We start from the raw sequence: 21,473 nt of genomic DNA on the forward strand, positions 1-21,473 counted from the left end.
ATACCTCGCGCCTAAACAAATAGTCGTATCGATATCATAAGAAATTTTTCTTTTTGAGATATATTTATAGATTAAATGGCCAAAAATTCAGAAAATTTATTTCGCTGGTTTCGGAGGTATTGAGATATTTAATTTTAACTAATTTTAAATTGAGAATGAGTAGCTAAATTTCGTCAGCTTATCTAAGAACTATTTGGCTCAGTTTGTAAACGTTCGCTTTTTTTGTTTGCACAGAGAGCCTGGGTTCGATCCCCAGTATTTGTATGCTGGGATATAACTTTTTTTATTTTTTAACCGACTTCAATTTCATAGAAGGAGGAGGTTCTGTATTCGGTTGTGGCTATTTTTTTTTCTATGTACGGTCACCGATTACTCCGACATCCGTAGTCCGATTTGAGTAATTCTTTTTTGTTTGAAAGGAGCTACCTCCGAGTTGGTCCCATTTTAATTTGGTTCTGTTCTGATGATGGGATCCATGAGGAATTGAGGGAACTCCTCAATTTGTAAAGGCATGTGCACTTCAAACATATCAGTTGGTAACGCATAGACTTCAAAAAGGATAATATTTTATTTCATCCTTTTTGAAGTCGGTTTGCTTTTTTTGTAAAAAGTTTTTATTTACACGTAAATTTCGTATTGTTTTTTTTAATTTACTATATTTAAAGCTCTTAGCACCATATAATTTAAAGCTCTGCTCGCGAGGTCTACAGCTCACAGAGCCACTAGTTTTTAGATGATAGACAATTGGTGATACAACAAAGAAATATCTGTCAACAATATTTGGCTGGCCAGACTCTATTTAGATTATAATTATATGCTTTGAATATTTACAGAATCATATATGCTCGAGCAACAGCTGTCAGGTCAAAGATTAAGTCACAAATAAACATCCCAATCACGTAAAAGGAAACGGTGACACAGTTCAGGTAAATAGAGTTAATAATGTTAATATACTTGGTCAAGCAAATCTTATCAGTAGAAAAAGGCGGAAACACAAATTTTCTATGGGCCGACAACCCTTCGCGCCTACATTTTTAAATTTGCCGCCCTTTTCTACTGACAATATTTGCTTGACCATCTATATATGATGCACCAGTCACCTGCAATAATTTACAGGGTGAATATAATAGGTCCTACTCAGCAACATTTAATATGGGACCAACCCCGAAATAGCGCAATATAATTGACGCTCCCATACAAAATATCAACAAAATGTTAAATTGGTATTTTCGTGTAAGCAATACATGTAGACAGCAAGACCTGCCGTAGTCGAGTAAAAATATTAAAATGATATAGGTAGACCCTTATTGGCCCATGGCCTGGCACTAGAAATATTAGAAAAATGTAAAGTTACATACCAGTACAGTGAGCTGCGAAAATGCATGGAGAAATTATGAATGAAGTCATTGATAAAGTCGCCATACACTTTTACGGATACAGTACTTCTTAATAATTATCAACATTTTACAGTACATTATGGCCCTTTAAACTTTCGACATAACTATGAACGTGTTGTGCCAATTACTGCACTAATGATTTTTTAATTTACAGACCCACCTACATCAAGACAGTCGCATTTACTGGATCATGATTATTGTAAAAAAAACAAGAGCAGCTTCCAATCACCTAAAAGAAAAAAGTTATCTGCTTCAGGTAAACTCTGCTTGTGTTTCTGTTTTCTTTTGCGTTGTTTCCTTTTATTGAGGTGTGTAATATAGTATTTGTATTGTATTGTCAAGTTTGAGTCCTGATGATGAGATCCATCAGGAATCGAATGGACTCCTTAAATATTACAGGCATATATAGGTATTGTGATTTTAGTTTCACTTCAACAAATCAAGCATAATATATAATATGTTTAAAAAAACCGGCCAAGTGCGAGTCGGACTCGCGTTTCTAGGGTTCCGTACATAAGTCCGACTCACGCTTGACTGCACATTTCTAATAGGTTTTCCTGCCATCTGTAGGTAAAGAACTGTTTTGTGTATTTTTTTCAAAATTTTAGACCCAGTAGTTTCGGAGATAAAGGGGAGGGGAATGGTGATTTTATGGCTATTTTCTTAAATAGCTTCGAACCTATGTATTTTAAAATTATAAAAAAAAACATGTCCCTCTTTGGGTCACTAATTTACATATGTGTACCAAATTTCAAATTGGTCCAGTAGTTTCCGAGAAAATAGGCTGTGACAGACGGACAGACAGACAGACGCACGAGTGATCCTAAAAAACGGAACTTTTTCCTTTTGAGGCACGGAACCCTAAAACGTGGCATTTGATGACGTGGAACTGCTGATGATGATCAGATTGAAATTCTTCAACGACGCCTAGTTCACGTTAGGTTTTTAGCAAACATCTTAGAGATGGTAACTCCTTATTACCAAATGTAATAAAATATTTTATTCATAATTACAGAGCCATCTACATCGAGACAGTCGCATTTACTAGACCATGATTATTCTAAAAAAAAGAAGAGCATCCTCCAATCACCTAAAAGAAGAAAGTTATCTGCCAAAGGTAAACAGCACTGTGTATTTACATAAAGATTTCAGAATCAGAAGGATCCTTCCCTTGTTTTTCAGGGTTCCGCACCCAAAGGGTAAAAACGGAACCCTATTACTAAGACTCCTCTGTTCTTCTGGCACCAGACTATATCTCATGAACCGTGATAGCTAGACAGTTGAAATTTTCGCAGATGATGTATTTCTGTTGCTGCTATAACAACAAATACTAATTAAAAATAAGTTCAAAAACTAAAACCCGACTACTACTGCTAATCGCGCTGTAAAAAGTATGAAATGAAGAAGAAACCTTTTTCAGACGAGTTCCTATATAGTTACTATAATAAACATCTCTCCGAAATAGATTGCTTTCAAAATTCGATGTCTAGTCTAAAAACCATAGTTAAACGTAAGTTGTTTTAGTACCTAAGTACTGATAACAGTTTTTTCTATCTGATATTAATATGCAGTAGTTATAATTGTACTTACACAGTTAACATAATTTATAATTTATGAACCTCCAGGTCTTTTTTTTATTGTATCTTTTGTTGCAGTACATCTTTTGTATTGTATTTTTGATATGTTTATATGACTGTTTGGTTTTCTCAATAAATAAAAAAAAAAAGATAGAATTCTTATCTAAAAATATAATACAGGAAATATAGTCCCCAATCCGCATTGGGCTAGCGTGGGGACTATAGCCCAGCAAGCCCTCTCGATGAGAGGAGGCCTGTGCCCAGCAGTGGGACGCTTATAGGCTGATCTTTTTTTTAAATTCATCATTCTTCTTAGGCTAGGGTTTTTATAATATGAATATAAAAGTAAAATATAAAAACACTTACAAAACAATAAAAAATACATATAAACACATTATAAAAAACCTAACCTAGGGTGCCGCCAGCAGCGGGGCAAGGCCCAAGCTACCGGTGGTCAGGGCTGCAGAGAGAGGAACCGGCGGACTATCCGCGCCGTGTCCAAGATCACCGCCTTCTGCATCTGTCCCTTGTTCCAACCACCTAGCGAGAGTCTCTCAAGATGTAGGACTCTTCGCTATTTAATTAAACCGTTCACTGAAACAACTAGCGGGACAATGGCCGTCGAATCAACAAACATACAAATTATTATTATGTCTGTCTTTTACAATTTCTCGGAACCATGGGGTCCCGGGCATTTGGAAGGCGTGCGTGGGGCCGAAGCCAACACGTAGAGGCCCCTTGTAATAAGACAATTTACTCTACATGTAATGTGACACCAACCGACGATTATCCCTGTTTGCACTATAGTAGTGCACCCAAGGACAAGCCCCGGTTAGTGTAAGACTATTGTAAGAAAAGGTACAAAAATAAACCGGGCTATTGAGTTGAGTTGCTAGTGGGCTAGTAACCGGGACTATGGAGGAGACTATGGCACCTGCCCTGCTCATATGTTAAAAAACATGAAAAAATGGGCCAGGTGGTGACTCGCCAACTCACAATATGGGTCCCCGAAAACGGCCGCTCGCACGGAGCGACAAGGGGACAACATCACGTGAGCGGCTCAGGGCGTGGAGAGGACAGGATGTGCACCGCTTTCTACCCAGTGGCTGTAAGCAGCCACTGTGCCAACTCGCGTCTTAGGCATATTTCACTTCCGCCCTGCGAGCATATAGCTCTGACACCCCACTCTGGACGGCCGGTTAAGGCAAGCCAGAGGTGAGAGTCCTGCGGCCCCTGCTCAGTGTTCACTCCAGCCGGCCAATGAAGGCAAGCCGGAGAGAGGGGCCTGACCGACTCTCGGGGGTATGGGACCCAAGGGACGTCACTTCCCATTCAGCTCGCCACAAGCTGCCCTGGGGGCTTATTATTATTATTATTATTATTTGTATGTCTTTCCATATCTCGAGACCATGGGGTCCCGGACCTTTGGGAGGCGTGCGTGGGGCCGAAGCCAACAGCACAGAGGCCCTTTAAGACAAGTTTGATGTTATGTAATACACCAGCTAGAACCCATTCACGGGTACAAATAGATACCCGTAAATCGGTCCCAGCTGGCGTAGGAGCTATTGTAAATGCAATGGAGAAGAGTGCCGGTTATGGTGTTGAAGTTTGGCTGGTCAAAAGATTGGGCTATTGCCGAGAGGTCCGGACACCTGCCATAACAATGTTTCTATACGTTATCGAGGCAGGCGGTGTCTTGCCACTAACTAGGTGGGCCCCTGAAAGTCGTCGTAAAGACGACCAGGAGCAACACTGATGTAAGCGGCTCAGGGGTGTCGAGAGGTGTGCGCCGCTTTCTACCCAGTGGCTGTTATAACAGCCACTGTGCCAACTCGCGTCTTATGCATCTTTCACTTCCACCCCTGGAGCATATAGCTAGCGACTCCTCTCTGGACGGCCAATGAAGGCCAGAGCTGAGAGTCCTGCGGGTCCCCTTGGGGTCCACTCCGACCGACGAAGACACGCCGGAGACGGAGATCCTGACCGACTCTCGGGAGCACTCGGGTCCGTGGGGTCGTTACTCCCCAACAGCTCGCCACAAGCTGCCCTGCGGGCTTATTATTATATTATTATAATTTTTTAAATTAAAAAATACCACGTAATATAATTTACTATTTTCTTTATATATTTACAGAGATTCAAAGGATCGCCGTGGTCGTATGCCACACAATTATAAACTTTAAGGTAACGTGGCATACGACCACGGCTATCCTCTGAATCTCTGTAAATTTATAAAAAAAAAATAGTAAATTATATAACGTTATATTTTTTAGTTTAAAAATGATAACATTAATAATATTTCCAGTATGATATTTTCAGAATTCTATCTTGTTTTATACTTTTTAGAGCGCGATTTACAGTAGTAGTCGGCTAGTCGTGTTTTAGTTTTAGAACTTATTTTTAATTTAATTAATTTTGGGGTCATGATTTCGTACTGATGACTATTTGAAGCATAGACTAGGAATCCTCTAGACCGAGTTTAGAGCAATTATTTCATGCAACCGATGATGCCAAAAATGCGGGGGTGCGCGGGACGAGGTGAGCGAAGTCCCGTGTCGTGATTGGTCCGTTCAAAGACACGGACGTCACACAAAGACACTTTCGACTGGAACATGGAGTAATGCGTGGCAGAGGGGGTAGTGCGACTACGCTCAGTCTGGAGGATGTTTCGTTTGTGATTTGAAGTCACTTTATATTACTTTTGCGAGGGCGTCGTCAATACAGAAATACACACAGAGCGCCGCATATATCGGACTACGCCTGACTCCTTTGGCTTTGGGACGCGTACACCGCGCCACGTACGTTGGGCTACGCCCGACTGTTTTAGTATATGACGCTCATAGTACATAATATAATTATATTAACGTTCGTGATGACTTTATGACCTCTAGAGGGCGCCGTGTTCAACCAGCGGACGACTAAGGGCCAGTTGCACCAACCACATTTGACAGACTGATCAACGTCAGCCCCAGCGCTTTACTATGAAACTTTCCATACATAAAAATTTAGCGAACTCTTTAAACGATACGACGACGCCGACGGTGTAAACGGTACGTTTCTGAACGATAGGTACCTATCGGTTTGGTGCAACCGACCCTAAGACGATTCGAATGACATGTCGTTTGTCAAATTATAATGAGTACTTTAGAAGTTATGAGGGAACAGATGAACGTACATATATACGAGTACATACCCACATACATACCAGTAAAAATCATAACCCTCCTTTTGCGTTACCGTAGTCGGGTAAAAAGTACAGAACCCTTGGTGGGCGAGTCCGACTCGCACTTGTCTATGTTTGTTACTCCATACGGCAAAGTGCGAGTCGGACGCGCGCACGACGTGCTCCGTACCATTACGGCAAAAAAACCACATTTGTTGTATGGGAGCGACACTTATATATTTATTTTATTCTGTTTTTAGTACTTGTTGTTATAGCCTCAACAGAAATACACTGTGATGTGACTGGTTCATGAGATGTATCTCATCGCTGGCGTGGCGGCTGGCTGGCTGGCATTTCCATCTCCATGTATCCTCGACAGCGATTTTTTTTTAAATTATCTGCATTTAAATAGTGGTAGGTATTTGTTGAAATTGAACTGCTCATGAAAACTATGAATGAAAATCCTCTAAGGCAGCGGTCGGCAACCTGCGGCCCGCGGGCCGCATGCGGCTCGTGAACCTGTTACTTGCGGCCCGAGAGCCGCCTTGGCTATTTTGTATGTAATAGTGACAAACGACAATGTCTCATAAAGTCATAAATATTAACAAAGTACGGCCCGCGTCACCTCCGTTAACTACTATTTGGCCCTTGGCTGCTAAAAGGTTCCCGACCGCTGCTCCAAGGCATAAGATTTTTGAAAGTCTTGATGCACTATGGTTGAAAATAATTTAAATGGCATTGAAAATTATTTATTTCAATTTATATTTTATCAGAAATAAAGAAGTATTGTAAATAACTCGGTTAAATAAGGTATATATTTTATTTTTACAGATTTACAAGTGACACCACGAAAAACAAAATTATTAAAAAAAAATGATTTCTACAAGCAGAAAATAACAACATTGCGTGAAGGAAATGTATTGCCGCGCATTAAATCATTAGCTCTGAAGACCTTAATCACTGCGTATTTACGCAACAACCGTAGAAATGCGCGAGGAAAGAGATGGAGTCCAATTGAAAAAGCATTGGCAATAGCAATTTACAAGAAATCTCCCAGGACATATCGTCATTTGTTACAACTGGTGGCCTTGCCCAGCATTAGAACATTGCAAAGAGAACTACAAAAAATGAAATTAGAGCCGGGCATCAGCCCGATTATATTAAATCATTTAAAAAAGAAAGCCACAGCAATACCTGAAAAAGATAGGCTGGTCGCGTTACTTTTTGATGAGATTGCTTTGACAAAGCGTCTGATTCTAAACACCAGATCAGATAAAGTTGAAGGATTTACGGATTTAGGAGAAACTCGATACAGAAGTGCAGAAGTGGCAGATCACGCCTTAGTTTTCATGGTACAAGGCTTACATAAAAAACTGAAGCAACCGATAGCCTACTATTTTGTTAAGGGGACGATATCAGCGCAAAACCTTGCTGGTATTATTAAAGACATAATAAAGGCACTTGCTGATATTGGTTACACGGTGGTTACCACAGTATGTGACCAAGGACCCACTAATATTGGCAGTTTGAATTTACTCAAAAGGTGGTGTGGCACTACTACCAATTATTTCATATTGGATGATAAGAGAGTTTATATAATGTTTGATATTCCGCATTTACTGAAATCGGTAAGAAACAATTTTCATAATGGAGGAGAAATTGTAATAAACGGGAGAAAAGGAAAGTGGTCTCACCTACGAGAAGTGGCAGAAAAAAATAAAAGTTCCTTACATTTCAAAAAACTAACAGCCCTACACGTGAATCCTACATTTCGGTCGAAAATGAAAATAAAACTAGCTGCTCAAGTGCTCAGTAATACCGTCGCTGCTATTTTAAAACTCATGGCTGAGAAGCACGGTGATGATGATGTTGAGAAAGCTCAGGAAATCTCGGATACTGCCCATATCATAGAAGATCTTGATAGGCTTTTTGATTGCACAAATGGTCCCTCGTCCAGAAAAGACATTATCAAGGGCCGACGAGAGAATGTTTCCAAGAAAACTAACCACGTCGAATTGTGGAGACATTATAAATAAGTCATGAGTACTATGTATTTCCTAAAGACTGATAGTTTTTTAAGACTGAAGAACGTCCGATGCGTACAGGGATACATTACCTCCTTATCATCACTGGAAGACATTTGGAAGTATGTTGAATCGAAAGGATTCAAGTACTTAAATCTTCGGCAGCTAAACCAAGATAGCTTAGAAAACCTTTTCGGAATGATTAGGCAACATTGTCCCACAAGTCGAAACCCAACGTGCCATCATTTCACAGCCGCCTTAAAGTCAAATATATTGACAAAATTAAGCACGCCAGTAGGTAGAGCAGCAAATTGTGAAGAAGATGATAATGAAGCTATTATAGATTTTGAAGATTTCTTCAAAAGTGTCAAAATGACTGAAGAAATGGTAATACCTGAAGATGTTCAAGCTCCTGTACACTTACCAGAAGAAGCTGAAGCGCCAGTTTTACATTTACCTGATGCTTTTGACTTTCCTGAAGACGATGCAGGATTTCTGCAAATTGAAAGCAGTCTTTTCGAATCGTTGGACAAACAGCCTACCGTATATGTCGCGGGATATTTAGCCTCAGTGGTTTAAAAAAATATACGATGGGAATGTGAGAACTATACGCGAAGCTTAAAAACTGAAGAGAAGGAACAATGTGATTCAGCAATGTATAGTTATATTAAACTTCGGGAGTGGTAGCCAGAGAAAACAAGTCTTACGTATCCAACATTAAATCTTTGCGTATTAGTAGATACATTTACCTCATATTTTGAAGCTGAAATCAAACCGATTCTTCATGAGAGACATATTACTGAGAAAGCTGTCATGGTGTTGCTGACGAAATGTGATAATATGCTATGGATATGTAATGATCACAAAGCTCGTCTTCTCCGTGTATTGTTAGTTCGTCTTAGTCATCTTTTAATCCGAAACGAATGCCATAGAGCAAATCTAGCTTTCGTTAAATCTGAAGAACCAACTGCTGACATTATCAAAAGGTCACAGCAACAATGTACATCAAAATAATAAAACAATAAAAACAGCTTGTCATGGATAAAGCCAATCACTTAGAGTTAGTCCAAAAGTTCTGTCAAAAAGGTTTTTACTGATAAAAAGGTTATAGGTAGGTACCTACAGTTTCCTTATTATTCGTACATACCTATACGTATAATTAAAACATTTATTAATGGTGAATTCATTCCAATATATTTTTTCTACTCGTCGACTGCAATTCTTTAATTAAGATTTCGTAATTGCAATTGGGTACTTTTAATGTACGGGCTCCCAACTCAACTATAATATTCATTTCGAAAAAAGCCATACCTTAAATTCATTATTTATTTTAGGTTGTATAGTAGAAACAACTTCTTCGTAAGTTAGAAACGCGCATGGTACACCATTAATATAGCAACATCCATAGACTACGAAAACCGCTTAGCGTTTCTTGTTAGTTTCCATAGGTTACGGTGGCAAAATTGAGAACAAAAACTGTCTAAAAATTGAATTTAACAAGGAGCAAGTACCAGGGCCTCATGGGTTACGAGAAGGTGTCGTTGACCAACCCGCCGAGACGCGTTCGTGTATGAAGGTATCGCAGCTGCTCGAAGGGTAACTTAGCTGTATACCTTTGGTTTGTTTAACTATATGATTCTACTAGTTTAAAGTGCAATTTTTGTTGAATCATAGAAATATACAATAGTGATACGAGTATAATCAATCTTTTCAATCTCGTACCTCGCTTAGACAATTCTCTATTATATCACGATTGTATTGTACTATTAACGTTATTTTCTTTCGCAGTTTTGGAGCGCGCTGGTGGCCTAGTGGTAAAAGCGTCCGACTTTCAATCCAGACGTCGCGGGTTCAAACCCCGGCTCGTTTCAATGAGTTTTTAGGAACTTATATATGTACTAAATATCATTTGATATTTACCAGTCGCGGTAAAGGAAAACATCGTGAGGACACCGGACTATTTCCCATAAGGCCTAGTTTCCCCTCTGGGTTGGAAGGTCAGATGGCAGTCGCTTTCGTAAAAACTAGTACCTACGCCAATTCTTGGACCCAAGGCTCCTATGAACCGTGGCAATGTGCTGGGATAATGCGAGGAAGATGAATTCGCTTCCGCAGGTTTGCATAATTCGCACAACTTTCGTTTTATGACAGAGCGTTAGCGAAGGTCTCCAGTCAGATTTTCCGGATGTTCTCCTCTGCAGATCGTATTTTTTAATCGATTTTCGTCTGATTTTCGTGAAATTTTGTGAGCCGGTTTGGTAATTAAGTAGATTTTTTTTCGTTAGTAAGTACTAAGAAAATTATAGGTACTTAACCCTACCTTTGGTTACTAGAACTAGCGTAAGACAAAGACAGTATGATTCTCTCTGTCTATGTTTGAAATGTGACAGTCCCGTGCCAAATTATTAAAATAGGACATTCTATATCCATTAGACTATTTATTAATTACCCATTTACCCGTTGACTGTCTGAGGGATTTACTTTCAAAGTTTTTATTGTACATAAGAATCATATTTTAATCATTATACGCAATAAAATTCGATTACATATTTTTATTTCATAATTCAAATTCAAAATGGCATATTTACAGCGCGGGCGTACATTGAATCCTGGACGAAACAGGATTCTAAAATAGAATCTTGAGCGTAGTAAGGGATTCAAGTGTTTATGCCCAAGATGGAAATAATGTTGCTACCTATGGCACATACAACTTTTAACATCACCAATGAGGAAATTATTATATTCTAAAATGTGACGTTCCATGGTAAAAGGCACCTTATGGCGGCTGGCGCTTACGTCACATAGCGCCGCAATAATATTGGAGCGGGGTAAATAATAGCGTAAGCGCCAACCGCCATAAGGTACCTTTACCGTGAGACGTCACAAATATTATACATATAACCTTAAAAAATATGCCCCTGCTCCCAGCAGGGAAGAAAAGTAACACTTTGATCCCTCCTAGCAGAGAAGAAAAACCCCCTTTTTCGAATAGTGGATGTGAAAAGGGCTTTTTTTCTCGCTCGAGAAATCAAAGAAACACTTTAGTTCTATAGGACGTTTATTTTTTTGCATAGATTTTTAGCTTAAATCATACTTTGAATTCTTCGCTTCGTTCATATTTCTATGTACGCCCTCGCCGTAAATAATATGTCATTTTGCTCCATCCTCCAAAATATTTCTGGTCCACATTTAAGTCCAACCATGTACCTATTAGTCCACTCAAAGAACACTTAAAATAACGTACGACTTAAATGTGGACTCGATCCTGAGTACGAAATTTGTTGACAAGGAGCCTATGTTTCAACCATACCCATTTTATCGATATCGATAAAATACGCAAGCGTGTAGGTTACTACACTATGTAAGTCTGTTATGTTGGTACTATTGTTCTTTGACAGTTCTTTGACGTACATGTTGGTAATGATTGGATAACCAAACATACACACAGACTAATCAAATCGCTAGTATGGAAGTCCCGTCTCTTAAAACGTAGTGATTATATTCTCTTTGATTGTAAGTACGATTCTTTACTATGGCTCGGTCAGAGACTAGTTTTATTTTGACATTTTTGTTTTTTTTCTACTTTGTCTGTGTCATAGAATCAGATCACAACAGACGGGCGTTTCGTGGGAACATGCAGGGCAAAGAAGGCCGACCTGACGGGATGATAAAATTGACAATTTGATTAGAAAAAAAACTTCGAGCAACACGGAAGGGAGGCGGCATTCGCACTATTTCCCCTCTGCCGAGGTACAAGATTAGCGCGTCAATCTAATCTAGCGCGGGTAATAAAACTAGTTGCACTTGGATTTTTCACTAGACCGAGTCCAGACGCGCGCGTGAACACTGCTGCACAAAAATGCCTGTTTGCTCGGTTTTTTGTTATAAAAAGAGGTCGGGGACATCAAATTTACAAAAAGAAAGTGTTATATTTCACATGTACTTTTTTTTTTACATATCATACGTTTAATTACATTCAAACACAATTATTATATTTTAGTCTCATGTAATTGTTGGATTTATCGATTTTGCTCGCTCAGTACAAATTGCGGATCGGTCGAGCGACAAATCCGACTTCTCATCTCTCAGAATACAATAATATACTTCAACGAAAATTGTTAGTGTGCGTGTTGTGACACTTGTCACTCGTCCGTACACAAAAAGAGATCGAGGTTTGCAAGATTTGTCTTTGACGTGTGTCATTTTCTATGTATTTGTGTCGTCATTACAGATTGGATTTTGTATGTAAGTGTGTGAGAAGTGCGACTGTGTGCACCTTTCCCCCCGCGAAAAATGGCAGAAAGATTTGTACGGTGAGATATCGCTTGGGCCCCTCCCTTCCGATGTGTCGGAAGCCGGTGTTGCTCGAAGAAAAAAAATGTCGTTAGATTTACGTTACAGCGACAGTTGAGGGCTCTAAATAAAATAATTGCGCCTAAACGTGCATACTAGCGCTAGCTAACTAGATTTGATCGGTCAATCGAATCAAGTGGAATCGGCGTCCACACCACGAGAATTAATGTCAATTTAATCAAAATAGGCGAAAAATTGCCCCGCCTAGACGGGCCTTAATGCAGTGACCTTATCGCCAACCGGATTTCTAGTCGTTCAAGTGTTTTGTAAATTAAAAGATAAAATACATTTAAATTAAGCATTAATTTTATTGAAATATAAATTCGACTATTTTATTTACAAATAAATTATATTCAATCCAAAGGTTTACAGTTTTCCTTCCACGAATGTCGGTGACTATGACAGTATGGCACTAAGGCTGCGTTTCCACCAGAGATGTGCGAGAATGCGTAGCGAGGGATGTGTTTGTTAAGGGGCTATTCATAAATTACGTCATTTCCAATGGCGTTAATGTGGGTCAAAAATCGTCAAAAAACGTAATTTATGGACAGCCCCTAAGAACTAATAGAATCACTACACGCCGAGCGAGGAAGATAAAATGTGCCTACTTTCCTCCCCTCTGGGTGATTGTGCTCCAACAGTTGTTAAGTAGGTATAGTATATATATGATAACTAAATCAAAACCTTAAATATCATAGTATTATGGTCTGCTTTAAATCAGAAAATATATCTACATACCTACCACATACCTGTCAAAATCGCTGCCAACTTAGCTAGGTCTAACTCTATTAAATTTCGAACTTTGGAGCAAAGTAAGCCCATTTACGGTATGGTATTAACCATATGCCACGTGGCAACTCATTCATCTTTTCGTCCATGAAGTTAGGTTCACGTGATCGTCTCCCCGTAGCTGGCGTGCCACTGTTTAGAGTGTTTAACATAATCGTTCTTATTATGAAAGCCAGCACCACATTCAGAACACACTAACTTATACGCGGCGCTGTGACTACGCATGTGCTTGCGAAGCGTCATCTTATGCATGTACGCGTTCTTGCAGATCGGGCAGATGAAGTTCCTCTCACCGGTATGTCCGCGCATATGCTGCTTTAACTTCGACTCTATGCTGAAGCATTTCGAACACACTTCGCATTTGAACTTTTCTGTATGGAATCTGGTTGTATGCTGCGTTATAGCTCGGCGGGTCGTGAATGTTGCCTTGCAGAGATGGCAGGGGAATGTTTTAGTGATGCCGTGGACGTCTTTCAAATGTATCATCTTACTGTAATGCTCTTTGAAAGTTTGGTCGCATTGCGGACATTTCTTTGGTTTAACTCTAGCTTTGCCTTTATGTATGATTTCTGTGTGGTATTTCAATTGACTCTTCTTTGAGAAAACAGAGTCGCAGTGCTTGCAATTGAACTTTATATTGAAGTGAGTTTCTTTATGTTTCATCAAGAAATGCTGGTTTAAAAAGCCGGCACCGCAGCTCTCACAAACCACTTTCCCTACATGGCAATTCATATGAGAATTCAATAGAGGGAACGAATGAAATTCGGTATCGCAAATGTGGCATATGAACGCGCCATTCTTTAATTCCATATTGTATTCCGTCATACCGTTTGTCGCGGGGAAGAATTCCTTCTTATGTTCTGCCTTTAAGTGCTCTCTTATAGCACCCAGATTGTTATATCTTTGGTTGCATAGCCGGCATTTTAAATTAGATATGTCTACTTGTAGCGTCCTCTTTCCCTTATGGACATATTTTTCTAGAATAACCTTAAAACTCTCTGTAATTTCGTGCGCTGACGTGTGCTCCAGCAGAGCGGACATTTCTGAATGGTACTCCATGCAATAGAAGCATTTAAAACTGGATCCCATGAATATGAAAGGTCGGACGGTAGTGAACATTATGAAGGAAGCCGCGTTTTTTCGCTCCGGCACTGTCATTTGCCAGATACTCGTTTCTAAGCCTGACTCGCCTGTGGAAGAAAATATTAGTTTAATTGATAGCTGAAACGAGGGTTATAGCATAATCACTTGCTCTGAAATTGTTCTCACGGACAAAGTGCAGTTTTATATAATGAAACCATAATCATACAGTATAACATGCATCTTATAGAAGAACTTATGGAAGAACAAGTATAAAAGTCAGATTAAGTCGATAATATAGATACCTTTTCGTAGATGTCAGGTACCTAAGAATGGTGTCTTATCCCCCTGTTTCAACTTGAGTACCTACTCTCACGCCGAAATAGGTACCTACTTCATAAAAAAAGCTAAAGCATTGGTACAATTTTTTATTGATTCATAAATGTATTATCCGTTAGGTATCCATTAATATGGATACTTAGTGCTATTTTGTTTCATTTCCTGCTAGCTTTTATGTAAACTTTAAACAAAGATAAATAAATGACATACAAGCATCAACACTCTTAACTGTCTATCGGTGGACCTTATGCGTTTTGTAATAAGGTTTACGAACTGTTAACAGTGTGGGCGATGGTATACTCTTTAATTGGTAGGAGTGGGTTAAATCATTACTATTCAGTGAAACTATTTCTTGTTAAGTGAGCTAAGTCAATCATATCAGGGATATCTCTACCCTACAGCTCTAAGCGATCTCCTCTACATCCTGTCCCTAAAACGGTTTCCATCGCGCGATTTTGACCCAACCGTCTCGTAGGGGCCTTTCACATTTAGCCTTTTGCTATATGCTGGTATTTCTAAGACATATTACAACTTGGACCTTCATCGAACAATAAGATCACTCGAAGGCGCGTGCCACTGCTTGGTGTGTTTAACGAAGTCATTCTTATTATGGAAGCCTGCTCCACATTCCGCACACACAAACTTGTATGCAGCACTGTGACTCCGATAATGTTTCCGAAGCGTCATCTTGTGCATGTACGCGTTCTTGCAGATCGGACAGATAAAGTTTCTCTCACCGGTATGTCCGCGCATGTGCTGCTTAAGTTTAGACTCTATGCTGAAGCATTTAGAGCAAATCTCGCATTTATATTTCTCTGTATGATACCGGGTTGTATGCTGAGTGATCGCCCATCGCGATGTGAACTTAGCTTTGCATATATGGCATTCAAAAGACTGCGACACGCCGTGGACGTCTTTAAGATGGATTACTTTACTGTAATGTTCCTTGAATGTTTCATCGCACTGCGGACATTTTTTCGGTTTGACTCTCTCTTGCCCCTTATGAATGATTTTAGTATGATATTTAAGTTGACTCTTCTTTCCGAATACAGCAGTACACTCCTTACAATTAAATTTGTTATCTAGATGAGTTTCCTTGTGTTTTAAAAGGAAGTATTTGTTCAAGAAGCCGGCTCCGCAAGTCTCGCAGACCACTTTGCCAACGTGACAATTCATATGAGAGTTAAGAAGCGAAAATGTGTGAAAATCGCTGTCACAAATGTGACATACGAAGGCACCGTTCTTTAATTCCATGTTATATTCAGTCATGCCATTGCTGGCGGGATAGAAAGGCTTTTCGTGTTGATTTTGTAAATGCTGTTTAACTGTTTGAAGATCAGGATATTTTAAACTACATAAGCGGCAATGTAGATCTGATATGTCGACTTGTAACACCCTCTTTTCCTTGTGAACGTATTTCTCTAAGAGTTCTGATTCTTCCGGAATTTTGTGGTTACTGGTATGATCAAGTAAAGCTGGCAGTTTCGAGAAGTATTCAGCACAGTAGAAGCACTTGAAACACGTCCCCATGAATATGAAAGGTCTGACTGTGGTGTATTGAATGAAAGTGGCCGCGTTTTTTCGTTCCGGGAGCGTCATTTGCCACACGCTTGTTTTAATGCTTGGTCTATCGTCTGTGGAAGAAAAATATCACGTTTAATGATATTAACAAACTTGAAACGAATTATAGTTTAACTTAATATAATATAGTTACCTAGCTCATAACCAGTGTTCATACTGGGCTCCATCTTATCTAAAATGGTGTATAATTAATTATCCAGAAGCAGCGACGGAAAAGAAGAAAAGAAACTCTGAAATAATTTATAAACTTAATCGTTATTGCTTAAGAGATCATATGCAATACAGGCATGTTACTTACACTAATTTTGAGCTTGAGTAACATTACAATTCGTATTTCATATTCGTAGAAATATTTTCGAGTGAGAGGTAGTTACTGACTAGTTCTTGTAGAAAAATACAATATTTGTTTCTATAAATGTTTAGTTCACGGTAAAATTAAAGAAGCACCGCGAATGCCACTCCTTCACGTGCTTGTTGAAATCGTTTCGGTTCGGAAACCCGGCCCCACATTCCGCGCACATAAACTTATTATAATCCTCCCCCTGTAAATGCGTCCTCATATGTTGCTTCAAGCTTTTCTGATGTCTGTACGCTTTCTGACACAAGTTACATACAAAATTCCGCTCCCCCGTATGAGACACCATGTGTTTTTTCAACGTCGTGCGGCAGCTAAAACTCTTCTTGCAAATTTCGCATTGAGTTTTCTGCGTATGAAACTTGTTCGTGTGCATCGTTAAAGCTCGGCGGCTTGGAAAGGTGGATTTACAAGTCTCGCATTCAAAAGTGAAAGTTATTCCATGGGCTTCTTTCAAATGTCTCAGTTTTCGGAAATGCTCGAAGAATCTTTCAGGGCAGTGTGGACAACGCAGCATTCGCATTCTAGTTGAACCCTCATGAGCCTTTTCTATATGATACCTCAAGTTGGAGCTGGTGGTGTAAACCTTTTTGCACTTCTCACATGGATAGCCTCCTGGTAAATGTATCTCTTTATGTTGCATCAGGCGCTGATGAGTCATAAATCCGACCCCACATGTTTCGCAAATCGCATTACTAAAGTGCACGTTCATATGTCGGTTTAGAAGTATAAATGTTTGGAAAATTTTGTTGCATATGTGACAAGAAAACTGTCCGTTGGTAACAGTCAAGTTATAAGCAACTAGGCCATTCCCTGATTTGGTAAACTCTTTGTTGTGTTTGTCTGTTAAATGCGCTCTGATTTTGTCTAAATCGCTGAAGTTTTCATTGCATATTCTGCATTTTAGTGCGGATATATCGACTTTTACTGTTCGTTTTCCTTTTGGGAGTAGCTCTTTAAGAATTTTGTCTGTTTTAGGTATTTCGTGGGTATCTGTGTGTTGCAGTAATGCGTTAATTTCCGAGTAGTGTTCGTGGCAGAAGAAGCATTTGAAAAAGTAGCGACAGTAGACGAAAGGTCGGACGGTGGTGTGTTCGAGGAAGACGGCCGCGTTCTGCCGCTCGGACACCGTCATCTCCCATATACTGGTGATGGCTCCTTGTCGAGGGTCCAGGCCTGAGGGAACAAAGGTTATTTTGAATGTTTCCTCCAATCCTCTTAGTGCTCAAAATCATCACAACATGCAATGCACAAACAAAATCCAGTGCGGATACTTCTTTTACATAGGTTGTAGTTGAACCGTTTCCTGCCTTTAGCAATTTACTCGTAGTAAATATATTTTTTCTGCATTGTTTGTTTATTAATCTGCAGGTATAAAGGGACGATAGAAATTAAGTTAGGTAATTATTATAAAAGATCAACTTTATTTGCGCTACAATTCAATATGAACTTAAGATTTGGTTATTGGTTTTCTGTGAAAAACACTTTCTAGGTCACTAAAGATAACAATTAAAGCTTCTTCGTTACTTAACAGTCCTTACAATGCATGTAATGTAATTGAGACATTTCATTATTAGAAATAAATTAGTTAAAATCCTAATTTACGTTTGTAATAATACTTACCAATCTTAAAACAAAAGAGAATATTTACCTAACACTATAAGTAACTCGTTAGAAAATAAAACAAATATAGTTAAAAATATGGCACTGAATATCAAAACTAACAAATATAAAAAAAGTCTATGATCAGAGGTTTTCTGGTTCACAAATAATCACAATCTTAAGCGTGATTTATTTCAAAGCATCTAATTAGGTCTTTAGTCTTAGTGGTTGAAACGTGTTGAACTAATTTATATTTGCCTTAATTCTTGATCTTCTTAATTCCCTTCAATTCATAAGTTCAGTTCCAAAATTTTTGACAATAGTCTTAAACTGCCACTGAGGATGCCACTGCTTCATATGTTTATTGTAATCGTTCCTATTGTGGAAGCCGCTGCCGCATTCGGAGCACGTAAACTTCCACACAGGCCCGTGGACCCTCATGTGCTGCCTCAGAGTTCTCTCGTGCATGTAAGCTTTCTGACATATCGAGCAGAAAAAATTCCTTTCACCCGTATGACCTCTCATATGCATCTTCAGCAATGACTTCGTTCCAAAGCATTTTCCACAGATCTTGCACTGGATTTTTTGCGTGTGTAACTTAGTTGTATGTTCTGTCAAAGCTCTCCTTGTAGGAAAAACTGCTTTACACATCTGGCATTCAAAAGAAAAGGTGATTCCGTGCGCTTCTTTCAGATGTGTCATTTTACGATAATGCTCGGCGAACCTTTCCAAGCAATGAGGACATTTTAAAGGCTTTATCTTCTTTGCATTGGTGACCTCATGTTTTTTAAATAAGTGGTAACGTAGTTTTAACTTAGTGGTGAATACTTCTTGGCATTTGTCGCATTTGTGCACACCGTTTTGATGGACTATCCTATGGTTTATGAGGCGTTGGTGAGACATGAAGCCGAGACCGCAAGTTTCGCAAACGACGCTGAAATGAACATTCATGTGCCTGTTGAGGAGGAAGAAAGAGTTGAACGTTTTAGAGCACTTGTGACAGGATAAGAGACCGTTGTTTGTACTTAGATCATACGCCATGAGACCGTTTCCTGCTGTATTGAATTCCTTTTTATGAGCCGCGATCAAATGTTTTCTTATATCGTCTAAGTCCGAGTACTTCTGTTCACAAAGCTTGCATTTTAGACCCGATATATCAACTTTTATAACACGTTTCCCTTTCCGTAAATACTGTTTGAGTAAGCAGCACCTTTCTGGTGTTACGTGGAATGCTGTGTGTTGTAATACTGAGTGGATCTCTGGGAAGACTTCGTTACAGTAGAAGCATTTGAAATTAGCCTGCTGGTAAAAGAAGGGCTTGATAGTGGTGAACTCTAGGAAAGTGGCGGCGTTCTGCCGTTCTGATATGGTCATTTGCCAGATACTCGTCCTGGGCCCGGGTCGTTGTCTTGCCGGTAATCCTGGGGAAGAAAATTTGTCTTTTAAACCTGTCGGTCGGAAAGAAAAACTGAGATTTGCGTGCAAAATTAAACCAACCTTTTTTTCTGCATCTTTAAATTGTTGTGGTAAAAAGAGTAAAACTAGAATTTTGTTACATGAGTTTTACGAATGCCTACGCTAAAATAATACTCACTACTAAAATGTGGTTCACCTTAATAACAAATTAGGAACAGTGCAGGATTTAAATATTTCCATTTACTCATTGGAATAACCGTAATCTACCGTGTTTTACGTGTACAGTGTCACAGCTTTGAGTAGGCTAAAATAAGTCAGGCCAGTTCCTACTATCTATGAATAAAACTTTGTGGTGCAAATATAAGCGATCATGGTGTTTACTTATTTATTTTACATTGTTTATTTACTTTAGTTTACGCCATGAGAGCTATTAATGTGCGCTACAAGCGTTTCACTGTCACAGCAGTTCATCCCACACACAGTACAAGAAACCCCAGGTTCGTGGGCCCTTGAATGTTCTCTCAAATTCTTCATTCTCGCATACGCTTTACCGCAAATATTGCATTTGAAGTTTTTCTCCCCTGAATGTATCACCATGTGCCTAGACAGGCAGTATTTGGAGAAGAATCTAGCGTGACACACGCTGCATTCGTGATTGCGCTCCTGTAAGTGAACAGATCTTATATGGAGTAACAGATGGTATTTCAAGTCGTATTCTCTCCCGCATGTCTCGCATCTGAACAAGCCTGTGCTCTGGTTGTGCACGATGCGCAAATGCTTTGTTCTTTGATAGTCCGAGTTAAATCTCTCTGGGCATATCGGGCATCTTCTCGGATGTTGTTTTTTGTGTACCCCTCGCATGTGTAAAGTTCTCTTAGCGGCGTTACTGAATACTTTGTCACATTTATTACAAGGAAAGTTGCCTTGTTCGTGGATTTGTAAATGGCGTTTGAGAAGGTTTATCGAGATAAACACGGAGCCGCAGATGTCACAGCTGTAGTTATTAAAGTGCTTGCTCATATGGATTATAAGCAGTCTCAATTTAACATAAATTTCACCACATATTTGACAGTCAAAAGTTTTCCCTCCCAACTTGAATGGTATAATATTATCATTCATTTCAGCGTCAACTTGTTTTCCATGATGTTTCAAATGTATTTTTAAAGCGTGTAAGTCTGGTAGAATGTCTGGACACAATCTACATTCTAAGCAACTAACATCTACCTTAATATTTTTGTCACGAACTCTATTAATCAATTCTGATTTCAGGTCTTCCACACAATGTTCGTCAATTGTGTGATGTTTCAATAAGTTAGCATCTAAAAAAGTTCTAGCACAAATAAAACACTTGTACTTGTTACTGGCATGTATAAAGGGGTAAACGTATGAGTTTTCGAATATGGTTAAAGCATTTTTCTTCCAGGCTTCGCCTTTTAAGGGTGCTATAGGTGTTTTGCGCGGTGGCCTATAAAGATAGGGGCGTTGAAAAGTCTTTACATTAAATGTGATCGAAGTTTCTTGGGCTTCTGTGTCATCGCTCCACTGTATATCGTCAAGAGAAATCGGATCTTTTAATATTGTTATGTTGCCTATGTCACCTCTGCATGATTTACTTATTTTAATTTTATTTATATATTGTTTTTGTGTCTTTGTCTTATATTTGTTTGTGTTATCTTCATATACACATTCCAAGTCGTGTATATCGATGGGTGTCTTGAGTAGAGTAAGCTTTATGTCGTTGCCGTCGTCATCTTTCAGTACGATAGACGACTGGCTCTCTTGGATGGTCCCTAGAAG

At 39.2% G+C, this 21,473-nt stretch overlaps 2 protein-coding genes across 6 annotated transcripts in view; both read right to left on the bottom strand.

Moving 5' to 3' along the window:
- Positions 1-12,802: 12,802 nt before the first annotated feature.
- LOC134803251 (gastrula zinc finger protein XlCGF57.1-like) overlaps positions 12,803-21,473 on the bottom strand; it is a 50,729-nt gene continuing 42,058 nt past the window's right edge. The window contains exons 5-6 of one of the 5 annotated variants that reach the window (XM_063775979.1): positions 15,653-16,356; positions 12,803-13,789 (exon numbers count right to left, since the gene is read on the bottom strand). In XM_063775979.1, the coding sequence (XP_063632049.1) occupies positions 13,403-13,789; positions 15,653-16,356 (1,091 nt within the window). In that variant the 3' untranslated portion in view covers positions 12,803-13,402. Of the gene's footprint in view, positions 14,494-15,217; positions 16,357-16,538; positions 17,835-20,057; positions 21,467-21,473 lie in introns of those variants that run through there. The other 4 variants (XM_063775977.1, XM_063775975.1, XM_063775973.1 and 1 more) reach the window with 4 other exon arrangements.
- Positions 18,527-19,845, bottom strand: LOC134803356 (zinc finger protein 273-like). Its single transcript, XM_063776156.1, has one exon. The coding sequence runs from the start codon at positions 19,632-19,634 to the stop codon at positions 18,546-18,548; it is 1,089 nt and encodes a 362-aa protein (XP_063632226.1). The 5' UTR covers positions 19,635-19,845; the 3' UTR covers positions 18,527-18,545.

Source organism: Cydia splendana, chromosome 26 (assembly GCF_910591565.1).
Source record: "Cydia splendana chromosome 26, ilCydSple1.2, whole genome shotgun sequence".
Lineage (NCBI taxonomy): Eukaryota > Metazoa > Arthropoda > Insecta > Lepidoptera > Tortricidae > Cydia > Cydia splendana.